The sequence below is a fragment of the Notamacropus eugenii genome, chromosome 2 (assembly GCF_028372415.1).
Source record: "Notamacropus eugenii isolate mMacEug1 chromosome 2, mMacEug1.pri_v2, whole genome shotgun sequence".
In the NCBI taxonomy this organism is placed as follows: Eukaryota; Metazoa; Chordata; class Mammalia; order Diprotodontia; family Macropodidae; genus Notamacropus; species Notamacropus eugenii.
The window spans coordinates 296,989,699-297,011,399 of record NC_092873.1 but is presented as its reverse complement, the minus strand read 5'-3'; the positions used below and the strand labels follow the sequence as shown (position 1 = coordinate 297,011,399).

Genomic DNA, 21,701 nt, shown 5'->3' with positions numbered 1-21,701 from the left:
CTTTTCACTCAGCCACTTTTGAACATTTCAGAAAGAAAGAACATACCTGGAAGGCACAACAGAGTCAAGGAAAGCTTTAAGAAATGGAGAGGCCTGAGCCCATCTGTAGGTAGAACCGATAGTGAGGAACAGATTACAGAGAGAAAGAGCTTGAAAGAGATGGGGGGGCGAAAGAGATAATGGACTAAGGTCACAGGAGGGACAGCAAAACATGAATGGGACCCAGGACATAGGTAGAAGGGTAACCTTTCCATGGGAGGAAAGGCCTCCTGAGATGGAAAGAATGGGTGAAGAGTCACAGATATTTTGAGACAGAGAGGTAAAATTTACTTTTGGTAAATTAAGATAGGAGAGGCAGCATAGAGAGCTGGTTTCTGGGTAAGGAAGACTTGGACAAGTCTTGTATAGTGGCTGGTGACTCTGGGTAAGTCACTTAGACTATGGGTGTACTCTGGCAAATTACTAAGACTAATCTTCAGAGATGGTGCAGATCATTTGTAGCACATATATGGAACACACAATATCTATGGATTTGAATATTTTTTTAAAAAAAGGCAAGGAGCAGGATTATTTTATAGGGTAGAGGGGATAATTAGGAACGTGAGAATAGAAATGGGTTAAAATAGCCGCTGTAGGGAACACAGCAAGCATTCAAGTAACATCTTTAAGCACATAATATGTGAAAAGTGCTAAGGACAGTAAGGCAAAAATGAAACAAGCAGCTTACATTCTAGGGAAAGACAATAAGAAATAAAAAGAATTGTCAAGTAGCGGTGAAGACCTGGTTGAAGTAGGACAGCATGAAACGGCTGTAGACCCACTCAGCATGCTTTCATAATTTTTTTCCAGCAAATCAGAAATGCCCACGTTTAGAATCTGCAAACAAAAGGGATAACCCAGTGGTTAGAATGGTAAGCCCAGTAAAAAGTCAGAAGGGGCTTCAGGGCATCCTGGGATGGATGAGTTAAATGGGATGGAAAGTTAAATCTGAAGGGATTGATAGATTGTGTTAATACGGAAAGAAGTAAAGGGTCAGAAGTCGAGGTGAAGGTGACGATCAGATTGAGAAGATTTCAAGAAGAGTAAGGCAGGAAAGTGAGAAAAGGGCTGCTGACGAAGGCAGAGGTATGGCAGTGCCAGCATGGTCGTGCTCATGCTTTGATCTCCTCCTCGATGCCAGCACAGTGGCAGTCCTCGGCAAACATCCTCGGTGCGAATCGCATCGCTGGAGGAAGGAATTCTTGCCTTACCCTGCTTTGCCATTCCTCTTCCCTCCACGTAGCCCAGCCCGCGGGGCACACGGCAGGTCTTCAAGGAGCACGTGCTGAGTCACTGAACTAAAGACGGGTGGCACAGTGATGGCGGCTCGGAATTATGAAATCACAGACAGGCGGGGCTGGAGTGTGCATTAACGGGCCACGGGGTGCAACCCCCAAACTGTAAACAGGAGGAAATGGGCTGCGTGGACATCAGGTGACTCGTCCAAGGTCACGCACCAACATTTAGGGCCAAAGCAGGGCTAGATCTCAAGGGCCCCGACTGAGTGTCAGGTGATCAGCGCCCTCCCTATCAGACAGGCAGGAGTTCTGGATGGGAAGGCCATGGGGAGAGCGAGGGTAGGAGACCTAGGGGTGCAAATCCCGAAAAAAAAAAAAGGCCACCGTGGACTCCACCCTTCAGTCCTCTGGCTTTTCTAGCCCTGGGCAGGGGGGTTCTATCACCAGAAAGGATGTGGGAGGGAAAAAGAGGAGCATCAAAATCGGCTTTTTGAAAAGCTCGAGAAGGGACAGGTTTCCATTTTCCTAGGAGTACTTTCCTGGGATCAGGGCGAATACTCTGGTCTAGAAGAAACTACATCTCCCAGAATCCCCTGGGGCTCCAGGGCGCACAGAAATTGACACCACCAACAACCAATCCGAAGGTTAAGAGGCGGCACTTCCTGTTTCTATTGCTATCCTCCCCCAAGGTTTGTTTTTTTTTTTTAAAGATATTTGGAGACCTTTTTGGTTACCTCAGAGCTATTAGAGATAGTTTCTCGTAAAAGGGTGACTCCCGCCTGCTCACTAAACGGTATTGACCTCCCATTCCGTCCTAGCCCCTCAGTAAATCCATCCTGCGGAGGCCCACTCACCTACTGCCTCCACTTTAGTGCCGCCCTCTCCGCTACGTGATTGGAGAAGACTGGACTGGTCCAATGGTGATTGGTAAGGTTCAGTGTCACTCTGAATGGGGGCGTGGCGGGGTGTGTGCGACAAGGGCCTCTTTCTCAGGATGGTGATTGGGCTCACCAGAGAAGGAGGCCGGGGGTTGCCTCTCGCCTTTTGGGGTAACTGACGGAGGAGGAGGAGGAGGAGGAGTAGGGAGGAGAAGGCGGCTGAGCAAACTGAGCCTCGGGGTACGACGGTCGGGCGCTGACTATGTAGTAGAGGGAACATTAGGAGCCCGCGGGAAGGGGGCGGGGCTATGGGGCGGGGCATGTCTTGTAGGTTAGCACGTGACAGGGACGGGGCGGGGGGGGGGGGAGGAGGTGTAAGGAAGAGGGAGTTGGAGGGTGGCACGTCCTGCTGCCGGGGAGAAAGGCGCGTGCGCGCAGGAGAACCACGTGGAGGCCGCATCCTTGAGTGACTGGGCTTAGCAGCCGCCTGGGGCCGGGGCCTGGAGATGTAACGAGGCCCCCACGGTCCAGCCACTTCGTAGGGAGAATTTAAGCGCACTGGAAGGCAGCTCTGGGTCACGTGGGCAGTAACCAGATCGGTAAATTGCATGCAGGAGATGTCATCTCCAGGTGTCGGATAGTTTCTTTTCTGCCCCCCTTCTGTTTTTGGGTGTCTGTCAGACTTCTGACTTGGAAGGCATGCCCCTATTGGAGGGATCCTAACCCCTCTGTTGCTTGATTGTAGACACGCTCTGGAAAAACCTCCGGGAAATGTCAGAAGGAGAAGCAGAACCAGAGCCCCAGGGGGCCGGGATGCAGATCGCTAGCCCCCCTGCCCTTGGAGGCCTGGGCAAGACCCGCTGCCCAATATGCATGGAGCTCTTTAAAGCCCCCCGGATCTTGCCATGCTTACACACGTTTTGCACGACCTGCCTAGAACAGCTGGAGCCCTTCTCCATCCTGGTGTTGCGCCCGCCAGACCTGGCCACAACCTCGGAGGGCGTGTGGGTCTGGGATAAGCAGCCCCAGAAGCCAGAGCCCCAGCTTAGCATCCTCTGCCCAATCTGCGATACGGAGGTTGACCTGCCTCCAGGGGGAGTGAAGGCCTTAACCATGGACCACCTGGCTATAAATGAGGTGCTGCTACAAAATCTGCAAGAGGACACTCCAGGGCTGGTGTGTGATTTATGCAGTGACAGGGAAGTGGAGAGTCGGTGTCTCACTTGCAAGGTGAATCTCTGCCAGTTCTGCAGCCAGGCTCATAGGTAAAGAAGGGGACACCCCGTGTGTTCTGGGGCTAAGTGGAGGGCACTGATGCCTGACAAATTAAAGATGGAGAGGGAAATTTTTTCTTATAGAATTGAAGTAGATACTCTTTTGTGGATTCTACTGAACTAGGAGGGGCCCCAGTTCACTTCAGAGATCATTAAATGCCAACTGCATAGAAAACACTGTGCCAGACCAAAAATATAAATCCCTGTCAAAATGTTGTAGATTGAGGAAACGGAAACCCACAGAGGGTTTCACACACAAACTAGGCTAAGATCTCACAGGTAATAAGTAGTAGGCCTGGGACCAGAATGTAGGACTGCTTTTAACACTGCAGCATGTGCCAAGTACAACCTAGAGAGCTTTGCAGCATTTATGTTAACAGAAGGCCACTTGGTCAGAAGTTGTGCCAAGCATTGGAAGGCTTAGTGTGACTCTTGGTGTGTCCACTGCTGCTCTGTGATGTAGGCCAGTGAGTGCTGGTAGAAAGTGCGTCTTGCTTTTGGATGTCTTAGTATCTGGTGGGCAAACCAACTAGATACTTCTTTGCCCCCAAATGCTGCTGTTGAATCATTTGAGTCATGTCCACCTCTTCATGTGACCCCATTTGGGGTTTTCTTGTCAAAAGAACATTGGAATGGTTTGCCATTTCCTTCTCCAGCTCATTTTACAGGTGAGGAGAGTGAGGCAAATAGGGTTAAGGGACTTGTTCTGGGTCATGCAGGTAGTAAATGTCTGAGTTGAGATTTGAACTCAGATCTTCCTGACTCTGGGCCTGGTGCTCTATGCACTGCACCACCTAACTGCTCATAGTGTTATATGGCTACAGCAACCCAGTTGCTTGTCTGTGATTTTTTTTTTCCTAGTAGGGCCATCTGAGAAATAGGGTTTCTTCTTGTCTTTTAGTCTGCAGTTGTGATATGATCCTTAATAGTCTCTGTCAAAGTGACAGCAGGTTTCTCCTGGGTGATTCTTCCTATAGGCCCCCTTCTAGCACAGGACCAGGCTTGTTTTGTTACCTTAAATGGATTCCTAGATGCTGAACATGCTGATGGTTTAGTTTGTTTAGGATTGGTCACTGATCTGGACCTTTCTCTGATACTAAAAGTAACTTATGGGGAAGCCAAAAGAAGGCAGCTTGTGTCAAAAGTGCCACTGACTATTGGGGATTCTCCTGGTATCTTTCTGAAGTCCATTATGAATGTTTGCAAATGGTAGAGCTCTCTGAGTTAGGAGTAGCCGGACTTCAGAAGTAACTTGTGTGATAGGGAAAATTTTCACCAGCTGATTTGGGGGAGTAGCTGCTACCTGGAGAAAATGCCCTTCCAAAGCCTTTTACTTGAACTTTATCTGGATTGATTCCACACAAGCTACTGGATAATTCAGTTCCCTTGCAGGTGCTGAGTCATGTAGCAGATTTTCTATTTTCTAGGGTAGAGTTTCATTGGAGAGTACCTCTCCTGTTTACCAAAGGGCAAATCATTCTGCAGGTTCTTGTTTCAGTTTGTTCAGACCTAGGCAGAGGGGTATAATCCCTTTTACAATTCACTGTGACCTTTTGGAATTTACTGCCCCTTGTGCCTTGAGGTGGCTATTTTGCTAGATGCTCAGAGATTTGGGGGTCAGGTCTAGAACCGAAATTGCCTAGATTTTAGCATTCTAAGAAAACCATGGACCTAATTTAGAACTCATCTGCAGGCCATGCTGTAGAGTTTCTACTGGTGGTAAATAGAGTTTAAATGACTTTTGATCAAGAGTAGTGGCAGAGACATATTAAGCATATTGGAAAGAAACATTTCCTAATCAGTTATCCAAGAATGGAATAGGCCATCTTGGAAGGGTAATAGGTTCCCTTTACAGAAAATTTTCAAAGAATGGCTAGATGACTACTTGTCAGCTATATTGTAGAAGGGGTTCCTAATCAGTTATTGATTATAGTAGATAGCTTCTGAGATGCCTTCTGTCTCAGATTCTGTGGTTACCATTTCTGTGGCCCTTTGTATATTCACTCATTTCGTAAACAACCTTGCATTCTTATTTTTACTTACTGCTTCTACACATTTATGTCTGATCACAAGTCAGTTAGTATAGCGATTTCATTTTTTTCACAGAATCAAAAGCATTTAAGTAATTTGACCCAAAGAAATGGCAGAAGTGGGCTTAGAACCTATAGCCCCCTACATTTCATAATCTCCATCTAATCTTGTCTCTGTGTTTAATTTAGGAGGCAAAAAAAAACTGCTTCCCACTCTGTCATGCCCATGAAGGACCTGAATGGATACAGCCAGATTGGGAGGCCAATTCTGTGTTCTGTCCACCCTGCTGAGGAGTTGAACCTGTTCTGTGAGCAGTGTGACCAGCCAGTGTGCCGGGACTGTGTGCTAGGTGGCCATCGGGAGCACACCTATGATTTGGTCAGCAATGTTATCCACAAACATGGGAACTCCATTCGGGAGCTTCTTCACAGCACCCGGCCTCATGTGGGCACATTGGAAAGAGCTCTGGCCCAGATCGAGGGTGTGGGCAGTGCCCTCCGGAGCCGCATGGATGCCCTGTCTGCTGACGTGCGGGAGTTTTGTGATGGCTACATCACCGCCATCAGAGAACACCGTGATCATTTGCTGAAGCAGTTGGAAGATCTCCGGATCCAGAAGGAGAACTCTCTGCATCTGCAGAAGCTCCAGGTGGAGCAGCTGCTGGCAGACCTGCATACTGGGGTCGAGTTCACAGAACGCTTACTGAGTAATGGGTCTGACCTGGAGATCCTCATCACCAAGGAGGTCGTGGTGAGCCGGCTGAAGAAGCTCAAGAAAACCGACTACAGCATTGGCCCGGGGGTGGACGACGGCATCTGCTTCTCCCCATGGGAGAAGGCAGGCCAGTGTGGAGGCTATGAAGTTTTCGGGGCCATTCTCACCAAAGGGGTTGATCCAGCCAAGTGCATTCTCCAAGGGGAAGGTAGGGAAGTATTTCCTGTTCATCTCTGGATGGACTCTTCTTATACTGCAGTTCATGGCCCAGCACTCATCTTGAGGACAGTTCCCTTTCGGTCAGTTTACTGAGGCAGAGGGGATCTCGTTCAAGAAACTGGATACCTACATCCTTCTTATCTAGCTACCATAGGAGTCAGAGGGAGACATTTTGTAGAATTTCTCTTAAAGGTCATGAGGTTTAAATTTTTTTCACTTGGGGAAAGTAGCAATTGCCCAGCAAACTCAATGAAGCAACTGTGCTTCATTTTTCTAAAGTGAACAGGTATGAGAACCAGAGGAGATGCCAGTAGTGTCTTAGCAGTCAGGCTAGGCCCTGTAGTGCTTATACATTAGACATTAGAGCAGGGGAGACACGGAAAGAAAGGGGAAATTCTAGAAATCCCATTTGGAACAACATATTCCTTTCTTCCTGTGCTCTGTCCTTAGAGTCGGAGTGGGCTCGTACTTATAGAATGTTAGAGCTAGAAGGAGCCTTGTTGTTTTACAGACATGGAAGGTAAAGCCCAATAGTGGTGACTTGATTTGTCCAAGATCACAACTAGTTAGGGGCAGATTTAAGAATAAAATCTAGTCTAACGTGTGCTTAAAAACTTGTTTTACAACTCAGTCATCCTTTTTTTTTTTTTTAAGTAAAACCTGTTCCATAGGATACGGAAAACATTTGGGGTTGCCCAGCAACCTGTGGGGCAGCCATAGCCAGTCCATGTTTACAAGACACAAGTTAGCAAGCCAGCAGTAGCATTTGGGGGATCCATGGGGGGTTCCCAGGGGAAAGCTGATTTTTAGGCCAGATTTGTCTGGGATTTTTCTTCAGTGATCCAGAATCCCAGGAGGGAGGGGGCTGGGTGGGATCAGAGAACTGTGCTCTTGTGGAGTCTAAGTAAGGAATCAGCCTGCTGGAGCTTCTTTGGAGTTTGTTACATAGGGTACCCAGCTCCTTCTGAGGACTATAGCTTCTACAAGGATTTGTTCATTCCTGTTCAGTGATCCACCCTTCCTATGACTTAGGCATAATTTAGATGCTACGTCTTTCTCCTTCCTTTCTACATAGCAGGAATTTTGATTCCATGTTCACTTTTTTTTCCTTTATGGCCTAAATCTCCTCTCTACCTCCAGGGAGACCTTGAATGAGAATAATAATAATTAAGGAGTCAGAAGGCAGAGAGACTGAAGATTTCAGAAACAGGAACCTTACAAGCAGCGCTTGAAGCAAAAAAAAAAAAATATCAGGGCAGAAAGGAGCCTTTTCTTAACACTTCTGTCCCTATTACACTTTAGCCCTTCCTGCAGGGAAGCACATTAATTTGGGGTGTGCTGGTCCTTTGACTTTTCTGGGTCTCAGTTTCTTCCTCTATTAAAGTCCTACATTAAGTGATCTTTAGATGATCCCTGTAGCTCTCCTATTTTACTGATGATCCCATAAAAAGACAGCAGCAGGGACCAAACTTGAATACTGAGTGGTCTGGTTCTTTTTGCAGTTGGCAGTGGTGGGTCTTGAAGACTACCTGGGGCTACATGGGTTTGGATTGGAACTAGAACTGGCTCAGGAAGCGCACAATTGCCCTGAGGAGTAATTTTCTGACTCTGGGTATGGCTCAGGTTCAGGATTCTTATGGGGTTGCCATGCGACCATCTTTCTATGTATGTCTGGAGATTTCGCATTGCCCAAGTTTCTGGTTGAGTCTTGGGGGTGAGCTTGAGGTATGTTCTAGGGCACATGGCCTAAGAACAGCTGCTGCATGAGAGTGACTTGCAGTTATGAGCAGCTACTCCCTGGGCCAGTGACTCAGTGACAAGGTAGAAAAGATGGCCATGGAGCAAGCTGAGAAGGCAGGATCAGGCAAAGGTAAATTTTTTCCTCTAAAGTCTGTAGAATAAACTGCTAACTTTCACTCCTTTAAATTTGTCCGTTCGCCGTAGCAATTTATTTAATGCTTACTTCTTCAGACATCCACAAAGCTTGGGAGAAGCAGAAAGTTACTTTCACCCTGCTCTGCAGAGATATATTGGGGGAGCACATGAGCAGAGGAGGAGAGCACATCCGCGTGAGCGTCAGCCATAAAAATAAGAAGGACTGGTTGGTATCCAACAGCTAAGTTTCATGGGTAATACACATCTAGAACTGAAACTCAAGACTCCTAGTATTTGGGGATATAGATGCAGTGAACATCATCATATGGGCAAAGCTGCCCTTTGGGGTGCTTTGGAAATTCTGTTTAAAAGTGATGGTTCCCATGTTGTCTGGCTGGGGGTGAGAATGGGAGGTCATTCTTTATCAGTGACATCAGACTAGGTATTACATGGTTCTTGTGTCACCATACACAGTTTGCTCTCATGGGACTGTCTCTGAGATCTATATGTCCCTAGACTTTAATTTGTGCTGGACTGATGAGCAGTGATTTCCTCAGAGCCCAGTTATCCGCTTTGCTATATAATAATATTGAGAGTACACTGTTCATGTGCCAGGAGAGATTGGAACCAAGAGGAAGAAAGCCCTAATAGGAAGAATAGGATAAAAGTATCTGGGATTAGAGTCATAGAAACAGTTTTGGAGATGACAGGGATCTCAGCAATAATTAATACCCCCTCCCTCTGCATTTCTTTGAGGAATGAGGCAGCATGGTATATTGGAGAGTACCTGCTATGGACTCAATGGACCTGGGTTCAGCTCCTACCTCTGACACGATGTGGCCTAGGCAAGTTACTCACCTCCCTGGAGCTCAGTTACTCCTCTGTAAAATACGAGAGTGGATAGCTTTAGAAGTAGATGCCTTAGAGGCTGGCCAGTCCAACCCCCTCTCTTTTACACATGAGGAAATCAAGGACCAGGAAGAGATGATGTGTGTAAGGTCATTGAGTTACTGGAAGTTAGAGGTGAGATTTAAACCCAGGGCTAGGATCTGACTCAAGAACCTGTTCTTCCGCCATATGGTGCTTGTTCAGACATGGAATTAACTGGAAGAAGTGGTAATTCTCCAGTGAGCTTCCTTGGAAAGCTCCTTGACAACAGGAAAGGCTTACGTAGTGATTCTCTCAGCCTTTGGGGACCACTAAGTATAGTCATTCTGTATAACTGATGCTCAGGCATGTGTGAATGAGTCTTTCTTGAACTCTTGTCCCCATTCAGCGTTCTCAAGACGATGGTCCAGGATAACAACAATGGCACTTATACTATTTCCTTTATCCCTGAGGAACCTGGCCCCTACACTGTGTGCATCTATGTTAGAGGGCAGCACATCCAGGTGAGTGAGACGGCCATTGGTGGTTATGCTTCCCTGATCACCTTCACCATCACAGCCCCTTACCTCTGAGGACAGTCCTTTTCCATCCTAGGCAGATCTCATCCTTCCTTGGTTGGCCGCCTTTGAGGTGCCTGAAGTAGGATCTGTAACAGGATTACCCTGGTGGTGAATAAAGGATGTGCTTTGGAGCACAGGGTAAAGTGGCTGATCACAAGGTCCCTACACTCACCCTGTCTCTTCTTCATTTAGTTTATTCATTCTCAATTAGAATACCATACGTCAGAATGTTTGTAATGGTGGAAAACAGTCTACCAACAAATAAGCATATTAGAAAAACAATCTCTGTTCTCATTTGCCAAACTTGAGGCCTTCTGACCTTACTGGAAAAGTTCAGAGAGGGTTGTGTCCACCCTACTTTGCCCACCTTGTATTTGTGTGGCTCCTTATGATTGGTTTGGAACCAGAAGTGGTCCATCACAGACATAGACATTGAGATGGAAGTTGTCCAGTTTTTCTGTCCATGATATCTAAGATCATGAAATTTTAGATCTGAGTGTTAGGAAGTGGTAGTAAGCAGTCTCCACGGCTGATTGGGATCCTGCATTTCCTCCTGGGCCCTTAGCAATGTTGGGTAGATAGGATGTAGAGTTTGATATAGGATTCACTTCAGAGGCTGGAATTAATTCATGCAGAAATTAAACTGTCACCGATAATCATTTCCCAAATGGAGACCCTGTCCTCAAACACATTTCTGTTTGCTTTCCTCACCAAGAATGCTCTTCTGCCTCCTGTGGATAAAGGTGGGAATTGGATAGGCCACAATGGGATGGAGGAAGTGAGGCAGAGTGGTCAGATCAGATTGCAGGAGCTTCCAGGGCACCAAAATGTATTTAGTATTGGGTCATTAGGCATTCTAGGAATTCACAAGATGTGACAGACACTCACATAAGTAGACCCACTTAAGTTGGCTGTGTTAGAACCACTAGGACTCATGAAAGTATACATGTTTCCACATTATGGAATACACTAGGATCACAGATTTAGAACTGGAAAGAGACCTTAAGAATCAGGAGGGTGCAATGAGTATGACCTTATGGAAAAGTCCCAAAGATCTGGTAGCATTAAAAATAAATTAGTTATTTTTGTTGTTCGGTCATTCTAGCTGACTCTTCATGACCCCATTTGGGTTTTCTTGACAAAGATCCTGGAGTGGTTTGCCATTTCCTTTTTCAGTTCATTTTCCAGATGAGAAACTGAGGCAAACAGGGTGAAGTGACTTGCCCAGAGTCACATAGCTAGTGAATGTCTGAGGCTGGACTTGAAATCAGGTCCTCCTGACTCCAGGCTCAGCCCTCCATCCACCTAGCTGCCCCAAATTAGTTATTATGAATCATTATTTTAATCAGCACATAGCCAGGAATGTAAAGTAATTAGGAGAGGCACTAGAAATAGCTGTCACTCACAAGGAGTGTCTGTTTAGTTGCCAGGAACAGAGCCTTATAATACTTTGAAGTGCCCTGAGGGTCAGATGTGAAAAGTGGACTGAGGTTTTGCATCTGGCTTAGCATGAGCACTCACGTATAGAGGCTTACATTGTTTGATGGAACAGATCTTAACCTCCCTGACTAGATGGTAATCTGAGGACAGTGATCATCCTTATCTCTCCTCCACAATGTCTGGAACCATTACATGCTAGACAAATACTTACTTTCTGGGGCCTCTCCTCTGCTCTGGTTTATTTATGATTTTGTAGGGCTCACCATACACAATGACGGTGAGGAGAAAGTTCCGCCAGCACCTGGGGGTCTTTCATTGCTGCTCATTCTGTTCCAGTGGGGGTCAGAAGAGTGCCCGCTGTGCCTGTGGAGGAACTATGGCAGGTGAGGGACCCTGATGTCTGACCACATGTGACAGGACCTACATTCCTCTCCCCTTGTCCTGCAGCCACTGGATTTACTGAGCAACTGACTTAGTTGTGGGTCTGGAAGGAAACCCAGGAAGTTCTTGTGCACATCAGTCTGAAGGATTCTCTTTAGCTGTTGCAGGTTTGAGAACTTTCTAGTTATGCTGTGAGGCAGCTGATCCTGACTTTGGTGTGGACCTGACAGGGCTGAGCCATGTCAGAGGGGAAAAAATTCATTTAGGCCACTTCTTGTTCTGCACATGGAAGGGAGACGTGGGGTGAACGATTGTTCATAGATACCTTTGGCACAATGGTAGACCAGAAAGGAGACTGCAGAATGTTCAGCCCTCTCCTGCACACAACCCTCCCTTCACCCGCTTTCCACTTTTCCTTGTCTGTTATTCCCTTTCAACCAGCCTTCATTCAGCTTGGTACAAGGGGAAAAAGTACTGGTTTTGCAGTCAGAGAACCTGGGTTCTGGTCCTGCCTCTGATTCTTACCATCCACCTGATCATGAAGTCACTCTCCCTGGGCCTCAGATTACTCTTCTGTAAAATGAGGGAGTTGGACTAGAAAGGCCTCTCCTAACTGCTTTACACTCCTAGTTATGTGCTGGTTAAATAATATGATTAAAATAATAATTCATAATAACTAATTTGGGGCAGCTAGGTGGCAGAGTGGGTAGAGGGCTGGGCTTGGAGTCAGGAGGACCTGAGTTTAAGCCCAGCCTCAGACACTTAACAGCTGTGTGACCCTTCAAAAGTCACTTAACCCTGTCTGCCTCCCCCAAAACACACCACATTACCTTTCACTTATCTACCACCTTATTTAAGATAAGATATTCTGGCTAACATTGTGGGTCTACAGATATTAACTTGTTGGGCAGATCAGGTGACAGTGTTGATAAAGCACTGTGTTAATAACTTCTAAGTGCTTCCGTCAGTGATTGTTGTTAACAGCATCTTGACGGTAGTTAATGAATTTCATGCCATGCCATGGCCGAAGCTGGCTCTGTGAGAGTTGCCTTCCAGGGCTTTCTTTCTGAAAGCTGATGCTTGGCCTCCCTCTCACCAGCCCTAGGCTTCTGCTGATCAGTTAACAAGAAGCTTTCATTAAGCAGCACTGTGCAAGGTACAAGGCTAATTGCTGGAAACAGAGAAAGTGAAACAGTCCCTGCCCCCAAATATCTCATATTCTATCAGGGAACACCATGAACGCAGAATTGGATAGAAAATATGGACCAAGTGCTTGCCCTTGGTAAACCTTATTCCTGTTGGAATTTGTAGAGTCTAGTCTAATTCTCCCTCTCTTGTTTGTGCTGGACAGGCGGGTACCAAGGTTGTGGACATGGACACAAAGGTCACCCAGGCCGCCGTCATTGGTCATGCTGTGGAGGGACAGAGGAGAAGTCTGAGTGCTTGTGGAAGGTGGAAGGGGGGAGTTTCCAGAGGAGTCTGGTCAGGACAGTGGCACTATGAGTTTTCTGATGATGAAAAGGCCAAGTTTGCATGAATATCAGTTATCAGGAAGTTCCCAGGCCTTGTGGCAGAGCTGCTGATTAATTCTGAAGAAACCACTAAAATAAATGTGTCTTATCTTACTGTCTAAATCAGTGCATCTGTGTGTTCCTGAGGTGATGGCATCCAAATGAAGCTTCATACTAGGTGGTCTTTGTATCACTGTCACAAAGTGTCTTACAGTGCATCACTAATTACAGGGGAAAGGCCACATAGATTCATGGCTTGGTATGTCTTTACCATTACTGGCTAAAAGTCAAGGTATGTTTTTTGCCGATTGTAAATTAATAGCATCTTAAACTACAAAGGGGTTTTGCTATTACAAAATAATCATGAAGAAAAGGATATTTTCTAATCTAAATAGAGTTCTCTTTCCATAGCTATCTCAGACTATCAGAATTAGAGATATACATACCTTACATTAAATTTGTAAGATCTTATTTTGGTTAATAGGAGGAACAACTTGAATATACAGTTAGATAACCATTTTATGTCCTTGTGGTATGATTTTCTACTTTGAGGTTGAAAGAAGACTGGTTATTATTTAGCATTAAACCTATTTTGTACACTTTATCTTGGATACCGTTTGGAACACGTAGACAAACTAGAATTTTTGTGTGTACCTCATTCAACAAAATGTTAACCTACATAAAACAATCAGCCTCTTCTTGAATGCTCCTCTTACTGAGTTGTTTTCCAAAAGACAATTTATATAACTGCAAGTAGTCAGGACTATTTCCATTACTTCAAACATGAAGAGAAGAGCTCCTGGTGAAGAAGCCTGGCTGGATTCATTCCCCTCTCCCACTTGACGTTGGGCTATTAATGAATTGAGTTCAGAACTTGCAAAATTGAAGGAGGGGAAATGTATCATCTGCTTCAGATGAGGGTGCATTGGAAATTGGGTAACACTGTTATTTGTTAAAACTTCCTGCTACAACAAGAAAATCTTATATATTCCTAAGCTTTGCAAATCTTCAAATGCTTTATAAATGTAGCTAGAGTTACTTAACTGAACAAGATATTTCTTGTAAAAATTCAAGTACAAGCGGGAAAAATGGACAACTTGTGAGAGCAAACGAATTTTAAATGTCATCTTTAGGATATTAGCTCCCCTTTGTGGCAAAGCCAAGACGTCGTGATTCAGGAAGCTTTCTGAGGGCGTGGCAGCAGATGGTTTCAAGATCAACTTCAGTTTATCAGTGTTTACATGCTAATAGACCAGGTGCCTCCAAAACCTTTAAGGCAGTTTTAATCTTTAGTAACTTGAGAAGCATAGGTGCTACAATTTTACCAAAAAAATTATTTAAAATTTTGAAATGTTGATGTTTCTTATTCAGATTCAACATTAACCACCATCTTGTGCTATCATTCTAGTTGGTGTCAAACTTCGTAAAAAAAAAAAAAACAACAAAAAACAAACTTCTAGCAGCTGCTGATCTGTGACTAATCCAAGCCTTCAGATCATTCAGTGAATAAGGTTATGACACATACATGACAGTTCTGACATGATCCCACTTATAAAAGTCAAGTGGTCAAGCAAGAGGACCTCCTCTATCAATCTATTCGCCTGTGAAAGTGTCATCCAGAAATTCACACATTACAGTGTATGACAGGGTGCCCCATTTGTTAAAACTAAAATAAGTGTAAGAGAAATTTGAATAATTAAATTTTCAAATAATTTTTTGGAAGTTTGTAATAATTATATCTCTGAACTTATTAAAGCTTAAGACTGCACTAAGATTTTCAGGACACCCTGAATATAAAAGGGATGTTATAACAGATACATCTGGTGCTATAGCTGAACTACTGACAAAAGCTTAGCTTCTTTTGAACCTTAAAAACAGCAGCACAGCACTGCAGAATGAAAGATAAATCTTTCCCTATACCATGGTCCTTAGCCCCTTCCTCCCACCTGCTCTTCTCCCCTCCACTAAGAGACTGTAGTTATGGGATTATCTGTCTCAATAGGGAAGGAAAGAATTCTTGGATTAAAGATGCATAATAACAGAGGAAAAAATAGGAAACATTCATGCCTTATTCCATTAATTATAAAAAAGGTCTTAGGTTTCTTCACTCCAAGTACTGCATGAGGGCAGAAAGGAAGCAAGGGAGCAGACAACCCACTAGCCATGTATTATATTGTCTATTATAACATGTAGTTGACCCGTTTCTATTTATTGTGTGTGTGATAAGTTTGTGGTTTGAAACCCAGAAATACCTCAAAAGCACAATAATCCTCAGTTTTGCATTTTTGTGGTAAGAGCTCCTAAAGTCCCACTATCATTCTCCAAGATTTTCCTCTAACGTAGCAATCCTGTACAATAAAGAATAGCCATAAGCTCAACTTGTATCGGCGTTGTGGCGATGTTATCTTTCATCAGAGGATCAGAAAGAAGAGCTGTACTTAGAGGCAACCAACACAACTGGAGGAGAGTATCTTGGGCAGTCTGAGGTCGGCCTGGAGCCACTATGCCAAGCAGCACCAATAAGAACAAAGATGTAAGTATGACTTGCCAGATGCTGCAAAGCAATTTTCAATAAACTCCAGTAGTTGGACGGGACAGAGGCCAAAAGAAAGAATTGACATTTAAAGTTGCCTTCCATTCTTAACAGTTCAGAATGATGCTCTGCTAACATAAGCTCTTTTCAAGTAGTGTTTTAAGAAAACATCTCCAAAAGCCACCATTTTATAACTTGAGGGAGCTAATAGCTCTTGTTTGCACAAAGCTCTGATTTAAACAACTCTCCACTAAAGAGAAGGGAAAATCTCTTTAGAAACAATGTCAAAAACAACTCTGAGACACCACCTCACACCCCATAACAAATGCTGGAGGGGATTTGGGAAAACAGGGACAACAGCACTGTTTGAGAAACTGTGAACTGGTCCAACCATTCTGGAGAACAATATAGAACTATGCCAAAGGGCTATAAAACTATATACCCTTTGACCCAGCAATATCACTACTGGGTCTATATCCCAAAAAGATCAAAGAAAAAGAATCCACATGAACAAAAATATTTATAGAAGCTCTTTTCATGGTGTCAAAGAACTGGAAACTGAGGGGGTGCCCATCAATTGAGGAGTGACTGTGATGGTTGTGTTGTAAAAAATGATAAAGGGGAAGATTTTAGAAAAACCTGGGAAGACTTATATGAACTGGTGCAAAGTAAAGGGAGTAGAACCAGAAGAACAATCTACATAGTAACAGCAATACTGTAAAGATGACCAGCTGCGAAAGACTTAAGAATTCTGACCAATACAGTAATCCAGAGAAATCATGATGTATAATGATATTCATGTCTGGATAGAGAACTGATGGACTGGGGGTGCAGATGGAAATTGAAGCATTTTTTTCTTTGTTTTTCCTGCTTTTTCTCCCCAGAACATGGCTAATCTGGAAACACCAATAGAAAACCCTGAAGTACTGAGGTACCAACAGGATAATATAGCAGGGAGGCTGCTTGGTGGACTTTTTCTGAGAGGCTTCTGCCTCTTTCCTGCCAGGCAGGAGTGGAGTCTGCTGAGACCAACTGTGTGCATGGCCATGTTCTTGGGCTAGGTGACCTAGAGGATACCAGTTTGCTCTCATTATCACTAACAATTTCATGAGGATTTTGCTAAGTGCTCTATACAACATAATGCACATTTCTGTGAAGGCTGTAAGGAGCCATAACCTCCTAACCCTATTGCTACTTTTTTCTACCTAAGCATAGAATATCCTTTTGGGTTTCTATGGTGCTTTTTTCCCAGGGAGTTCATACTGATTTACAAACAAATGCTCAATCTTCAATTTTCCTGAATATGATAGTATGACTGTTCCCTTCCGGGGCTATGAGAATGGAGAGACAAAAAGGTGACAGAGTGAAACAGCAGAAACAGAATGGACATGCCTGAGTCTCCCCTTTATGAGGTAACAGAATGTAAAAAATGATGGAGAAGCTTTCAGAAAAACCTGAGAAGACTTGTATGAACTGATGGAAAGTGAAGTGAGCAGAACCAGAAGAATAATCTACATAGTAACAGCAATACTGTAAACATAATCAACTGTGAAAGATGTAGCAACTTTGACTAATACAGTGATCCACCACAACTCCAAAGGAATCATGATGTAAAATACAAATACCATCCACTTCAGATAGAGAACTGATAGACTCGGTGTGTAGATGCCCAAACAAATCAACGCAAGAAGCACCTGAAAATTCTCCAACTAGATTGTTCAGTTCTTAGGTGAAAAATTAAACTCCAAAGAGGATTTTGAGGTCAGCAAGAGTGAGCTTGGTGAAGGATTCCCCAGATCCAGATAGAACCTTTGTGGCTAAATCCTTCTTCCTGGTCTGAAGGTGCGAGATCTTCTCTTCTACTGTGTCCTCACAGACAAACCTAAAAAACCCAAAACATAACGTCATTTTCCTTAGGCTGCTTGGGGGAAAAAAACTTGACATAACTTGAAACTTGCGCAGTATTCTTTTCATGGAAATCTCAGAGGTTTTTATTTCTCCAGTGCCAAGACAACTGACAGACTCTTGACTAAATTCAAGTCATTCTTGAAAAATGACTCCAAATGCCTTTCCATTTTCTTTTGAGACCAAAATAGTGGAGAAAGACTGAGTGAGCAAAAGGCACACCTATGAGATGTAGAAAGTCTAGCTTTCACATCCCTTGCTCCACTCTGACAGGTTAGAATGCTACAAAGTGTACTAGGTATAGCCAGGCATAACACTGTATCTGGCAACAAGGCCTGGGGATATCCTCTACTAGAATCAAACAACACTGACAACATGCTTTGCAATTCAGGGTGAGTGCCAAAGAACTTTCCATTGGCTCCCCTTATTAAAATAAGGCTTGCCCCAATAATCCAGATAGATGCTTGCTTCCTTCTGTGGCATAAAGTAAATACTCTAAAGTTCCCTTAAATTCATTTCCATTCCTTTACTGATTATGGGCAATGCAATATAAATGAATTCAACAGCTTTAATTAAGTGCCTACAATGTGCCACATTGAGGAAGATAAAAACGTATGATCCCTGTTGACTGGACCAATAACTGAAGGGGAGCTCAGAGGTCTGAGTCCAACCTGTAGATGCACAGGAATGACCTGTACAACATCCTCAGCAAATGATCATCTAGCTTCCACTCTCAAGTTCTCTAGGAAGTGGCAGGGAGCCCATTACCTCTTGAGGCACAGTGAGTTTCAGGAAAGACTTCTTGTAGTAGAAAGATTTAAGCTAAGTCTTTTATGCTGGGCAAAATTTCAGAAAAAGCTGAATGTTTATGAATATACAGTCAGTCTGCTGCTGAGTCAAGAAGACTTATGTTCACTTCCTCTGACATATAATGGTTTGTGTTCTTGGGCAAGTCATGTGACCTGTCAATGCTCCCACAAAACTCTCAGAGCTATAAGTTACAAAATTAATATGACAATCTGCACTGGGAGAGTTTACCCACTAATTCACTTATCTAGAGCTTTCCTCCCCCACCCTAAAATATGAACAGGCTGAGAGTATGGAAGATAAGTCCTAGCAGAGGGGATGCAAAGCAGTCAACATGCTGAAGGAATAATATGATTGAGTAATTAGTAGCTCAGTCTGGCAGGGAGGACAGAGCCCATGAAAAGGCTTATACAGTGAGAGAAGGCCAGAAAGGTAGTTTGGCACTAGGTTGTAGAACGTTCTAATGCTGGAATAAGAAATTTTGACAGAGTGGTGTAGGGAAAGAGAAGTGTGTGTTTGGAGTCTAAGGATCTGGATCTGAATCTCAGCTCTGTCACCTCTGTGACTCAATCTCTATTTTGTAAAATGAAGAGGAAAAAAAAAATCACTGAATTAGTAAATAAACCTAGGGAGTAGGTTGCAAACTCCCTCAAAATAAAACCATTACCTTTGATTTAGAAAAGAAAGGAAAACCAAATTACTAGTATCAAAAAATAAAAAAGAATTCACAACAAATGAAGAAATATAGTAGAAATATAGTAGTATATGTAGTAGAAACTATTTGGCCCAACCATATGCCAATAAAATGAAAAACTTAAATGAAATACATGAATATTTACAAAAACATAACATACCTAGATGAACAGAATAGGAAACAGAGAATTTAAACAATTCACTCTCAAACAAATTGAACTCCCAAAGGATAAAAAAAAAGACCAATTCTATCAAATATTTAAAGAACAATTAATTTCAATATTATACAAACTGTTTGCAAAAATAGGAAAATATTAGGAATCCCACCAAATTTCTTTTAAGATATAAATATGATCTCAAAACCTAAACTAGGGAGTCAAAAAAGAGAAAAAAGTATAGACTAATATCCTTAATGAACCCTGATACAAAAAACTGAAGTGAAATATTAGCAAAGAAGTTAAAACAAACATATCACAAGGATTATACACTATAACCAATTTGGATTTACTTCAGGGTTCGTTAAATATTAGGTAAACAATAAACATAAATGACCACATTAATAACAATAACAATTATATCAAGCAAGAAATGCAGAAAATGCTTTTGATAAAGTATAAACATCCTTTTTTGTTACAAGTAAGAATTAAGGAGATTCCTCACCAAAGTAGCAGGATATAAAACAAATCCACACAAATCATCAACATTTCTGTATAAAATGAACCAAATCTAACAGGAAGAGATATAAATTCCATTAACTACAGAATGCATAAAATACTTGGAAGTCTATCTACCAAAATTCACAGAGGAACTAAATGAATATACTTACAAAACACTGTTTAAAGAAATAAAGACCTAAATAAGTAGAGATATACTAATTGCTCCTGGATAGGTCAAGGTAATATAAAAAAGTTGACAATACTACCTAAACTAATTTATTCAGAGAGATGCCAAATTATCAAAGGATTACTTTTTAGAACTACAAAAAAAATAACAAAACTGCTTGGAGGAGCAAAAAGGTCAAGAATCTCACAGGATATAATGAAAAAAGTGGGCAGAAAGGGTATTACCAGAGCTCAAACTATGCTACAAAAAGCAATAATCACTAAAACAATTTGATCCTGGTTAAAATATAGAGAAACTGATCAAACGACAATCAATGTCAAACCCAAGGACCCCAGCTTCGGGGATAAGAACTCACTGTTTGACAAAAATTGCTGGGAAAACTGGATAACAGTGTGGCGGAAATTAGGCATAGACCCATACCTGACACCGTACACAAGAATAAAGTCCAAATGGGTACATGATTTAGGTATAAAGATTGATACTATGAATAAACTGGAGAAGCAAGGAATAGTGTATTTATCAGATTAATGGAGAAGGGAAGAATTTTTTACTAAAGAAGAGATAGAAAGCATTATGAAATGCAAAATGGATAATTTTGATTACATTAAACTGAGAAGTTTTTGCACAACCAAACCCAATGCAACCAAAATCCGGAGGGATGTAGTAAATTGGGAAAGAATTTTTACAGCTAAGCTCGGGGATAAAGGCCTCATTTCTAAAATATATAGAGAACTGACTCAAATGTATAATCATACAAGTCATTCCCCAATTGATAAATGGTCAAAGGATATGAACAGGCAATTTTCGGAAGAAGAAATTAAAGATATCTATAATCATAGGAAAAAATGCTCTAAATCACTATTGATTAGAGAGATGCAAATCAAAACAACTCTGAGGTACCACATCACACCTATAAGATTGGCAAACGTGACAGAACAAGAAAATGATAAATGCTGGAGAGGATGTGGGAGAGTTGGAACACTAATTCATTGTTGGTGGAGCTGTGAGCGCATCCAACCATTCTGGAGAGCAATTTGGAACTATGCCCAAAGGGCTACAAAAATGTGCATACCCTTTGACCCAGCAATATCGCTACTAGCACTGTATCCCCAAGAGATCATAAAAATGGGAAAGGGTCCCACATGTGCAAAAATATTTATAGCAGCACTCTTTGTAGTTGACAAAAACTGGAAGTCAAGGGGATGTCCATCAATTGGGGAATGGCTGAATAAATTATGGTATATGAATGTAATGGAGTACTATTGTGCCATAAGAAATGATGAACAAGAAGACTTCAGAGAGGCCTGGAAGGACTTATATGACCTGATGCTGAGTGAAAGGAGCAGAACCAGGAGAACTTTGTGCACAGCAACAACCACAGTGTGTGAGAATTTTTTCTGGTAGACTTGGAATTTCGTAATAATGCAAGAACTTCTTAAAAAAAAAAAATCCCAATGGTGGTTCTCTAAGGCAAAATGCCTTCCACACTCAGAGAAAGAAATATGGAAGTCATTCGCAGAATGTAGCAGATCATGTTTGTGTATGTGTATGTTTTTGTGTATCATGTTTTGATCTGTTATATGATTTCTTCCATTTATTTTAGTCCGACTACATAGCATGACTATAGTGAAAATGTACTCAATAGGAAAGTATATGTAGAACCTATACAGAACTGTATGCAGTCCTGGGGAGGGAAGGGAGTAGTGGGGGGGATAAAATCTCAACTGTATGGCAGTGATTGTTAAACATTAAAAAATAATAAAAAAAAAAAATTAAAAAAAAAAAAGACAATCAATGTGAGTCCATAATACACTTGAAATACAAACCTAGTAGCCTAGTATTTGATAGATCCAAAGATAACAGAATCTCTGA

The 21,701-nt window shown here is 42.7% G+C and overlaps 2 protein-coding genes across 14 annotated transcripts in view; one reads left to right on the top strand and one right to left on the bottom strand.

Annotated features, from left to right (window-relative positions):
• The first annotated feature begins 1,339 nt into the window (after positions 1 to 1,339).
• Positions 1,340 to 13,171, top strand: TRIM45 (tripartite motif containing 45). 8 transcript variants are annotated; one of them, XR_011974822.1, is made up of 10 exons: positions 1,340 to 1,550; positions 1,807 to 1,966; positions 2,096 to 2,204; positions 2,901 to 3,420; positions 5,649 to 6,382; positions 8,365 to 8,494; positions 9,025 to 9,113; positions 9,545 to 9,659; positions 11,413 to 11,539; positions 12,889 to 13,015. XR_011974822.1 is itself a non-coding variant. In XM_072644477.1 (9 exons), exons 3-9 carry the CDS (start codon positions 2,195 to 2,197, stop codon positions 13,038 to 13,040), a joined length of 1,788 nt encoding a protein of 595 aa, XP_072500578.1. In that variant the 5' UTR covers positions 1,340 to 1,550; positions 1,807 to 1,966; positions 2,096 to 2,194; the 3' UTR covers positions 13,041 to 13,171. The 8 variants fall into 8 exon arrangements, 7 of the variants coding, with proteins under 7 accessions (XP_072500578.1, XP_072500582.1, XP_072500581.1 ...); XM_072644477.1 differs by lacking the exon at positions 9,025 to 9,113 and having other exon boundaries at positions 12,889 to 13,171; XM_072644481.1 differs by lacking the exon at positions 11,413 to 11,539 and having other exon boundaries at positions 12,889 to 13,171.
• Positions 13,172 to 14,314: 1,143 nt separating this feature from the next.
• Positions 14,315 to 21,701, bottom strand: part of TTF2 (transcription termination factor 2) — a 60,224-nt gene continuing 52,837 nt past the window's right edge. For all 6 annotated transcript variants that reach the window (XM_072644471.1, XM_072644472.1, XM_072644474.1 and 3 more), the window contains one exon: positions 14,315 to 17,463. In XM_072644471.1, coding sequence (XP_072500572.1) covers positions 17,319 to 17,463 — 145 coding nt within the window. In that variant the 3' untranslated portion in view covers positions 14,315 to 17,318. The remainder of the gene's footprint in view (positions 17,464 to 21,701) is intronic.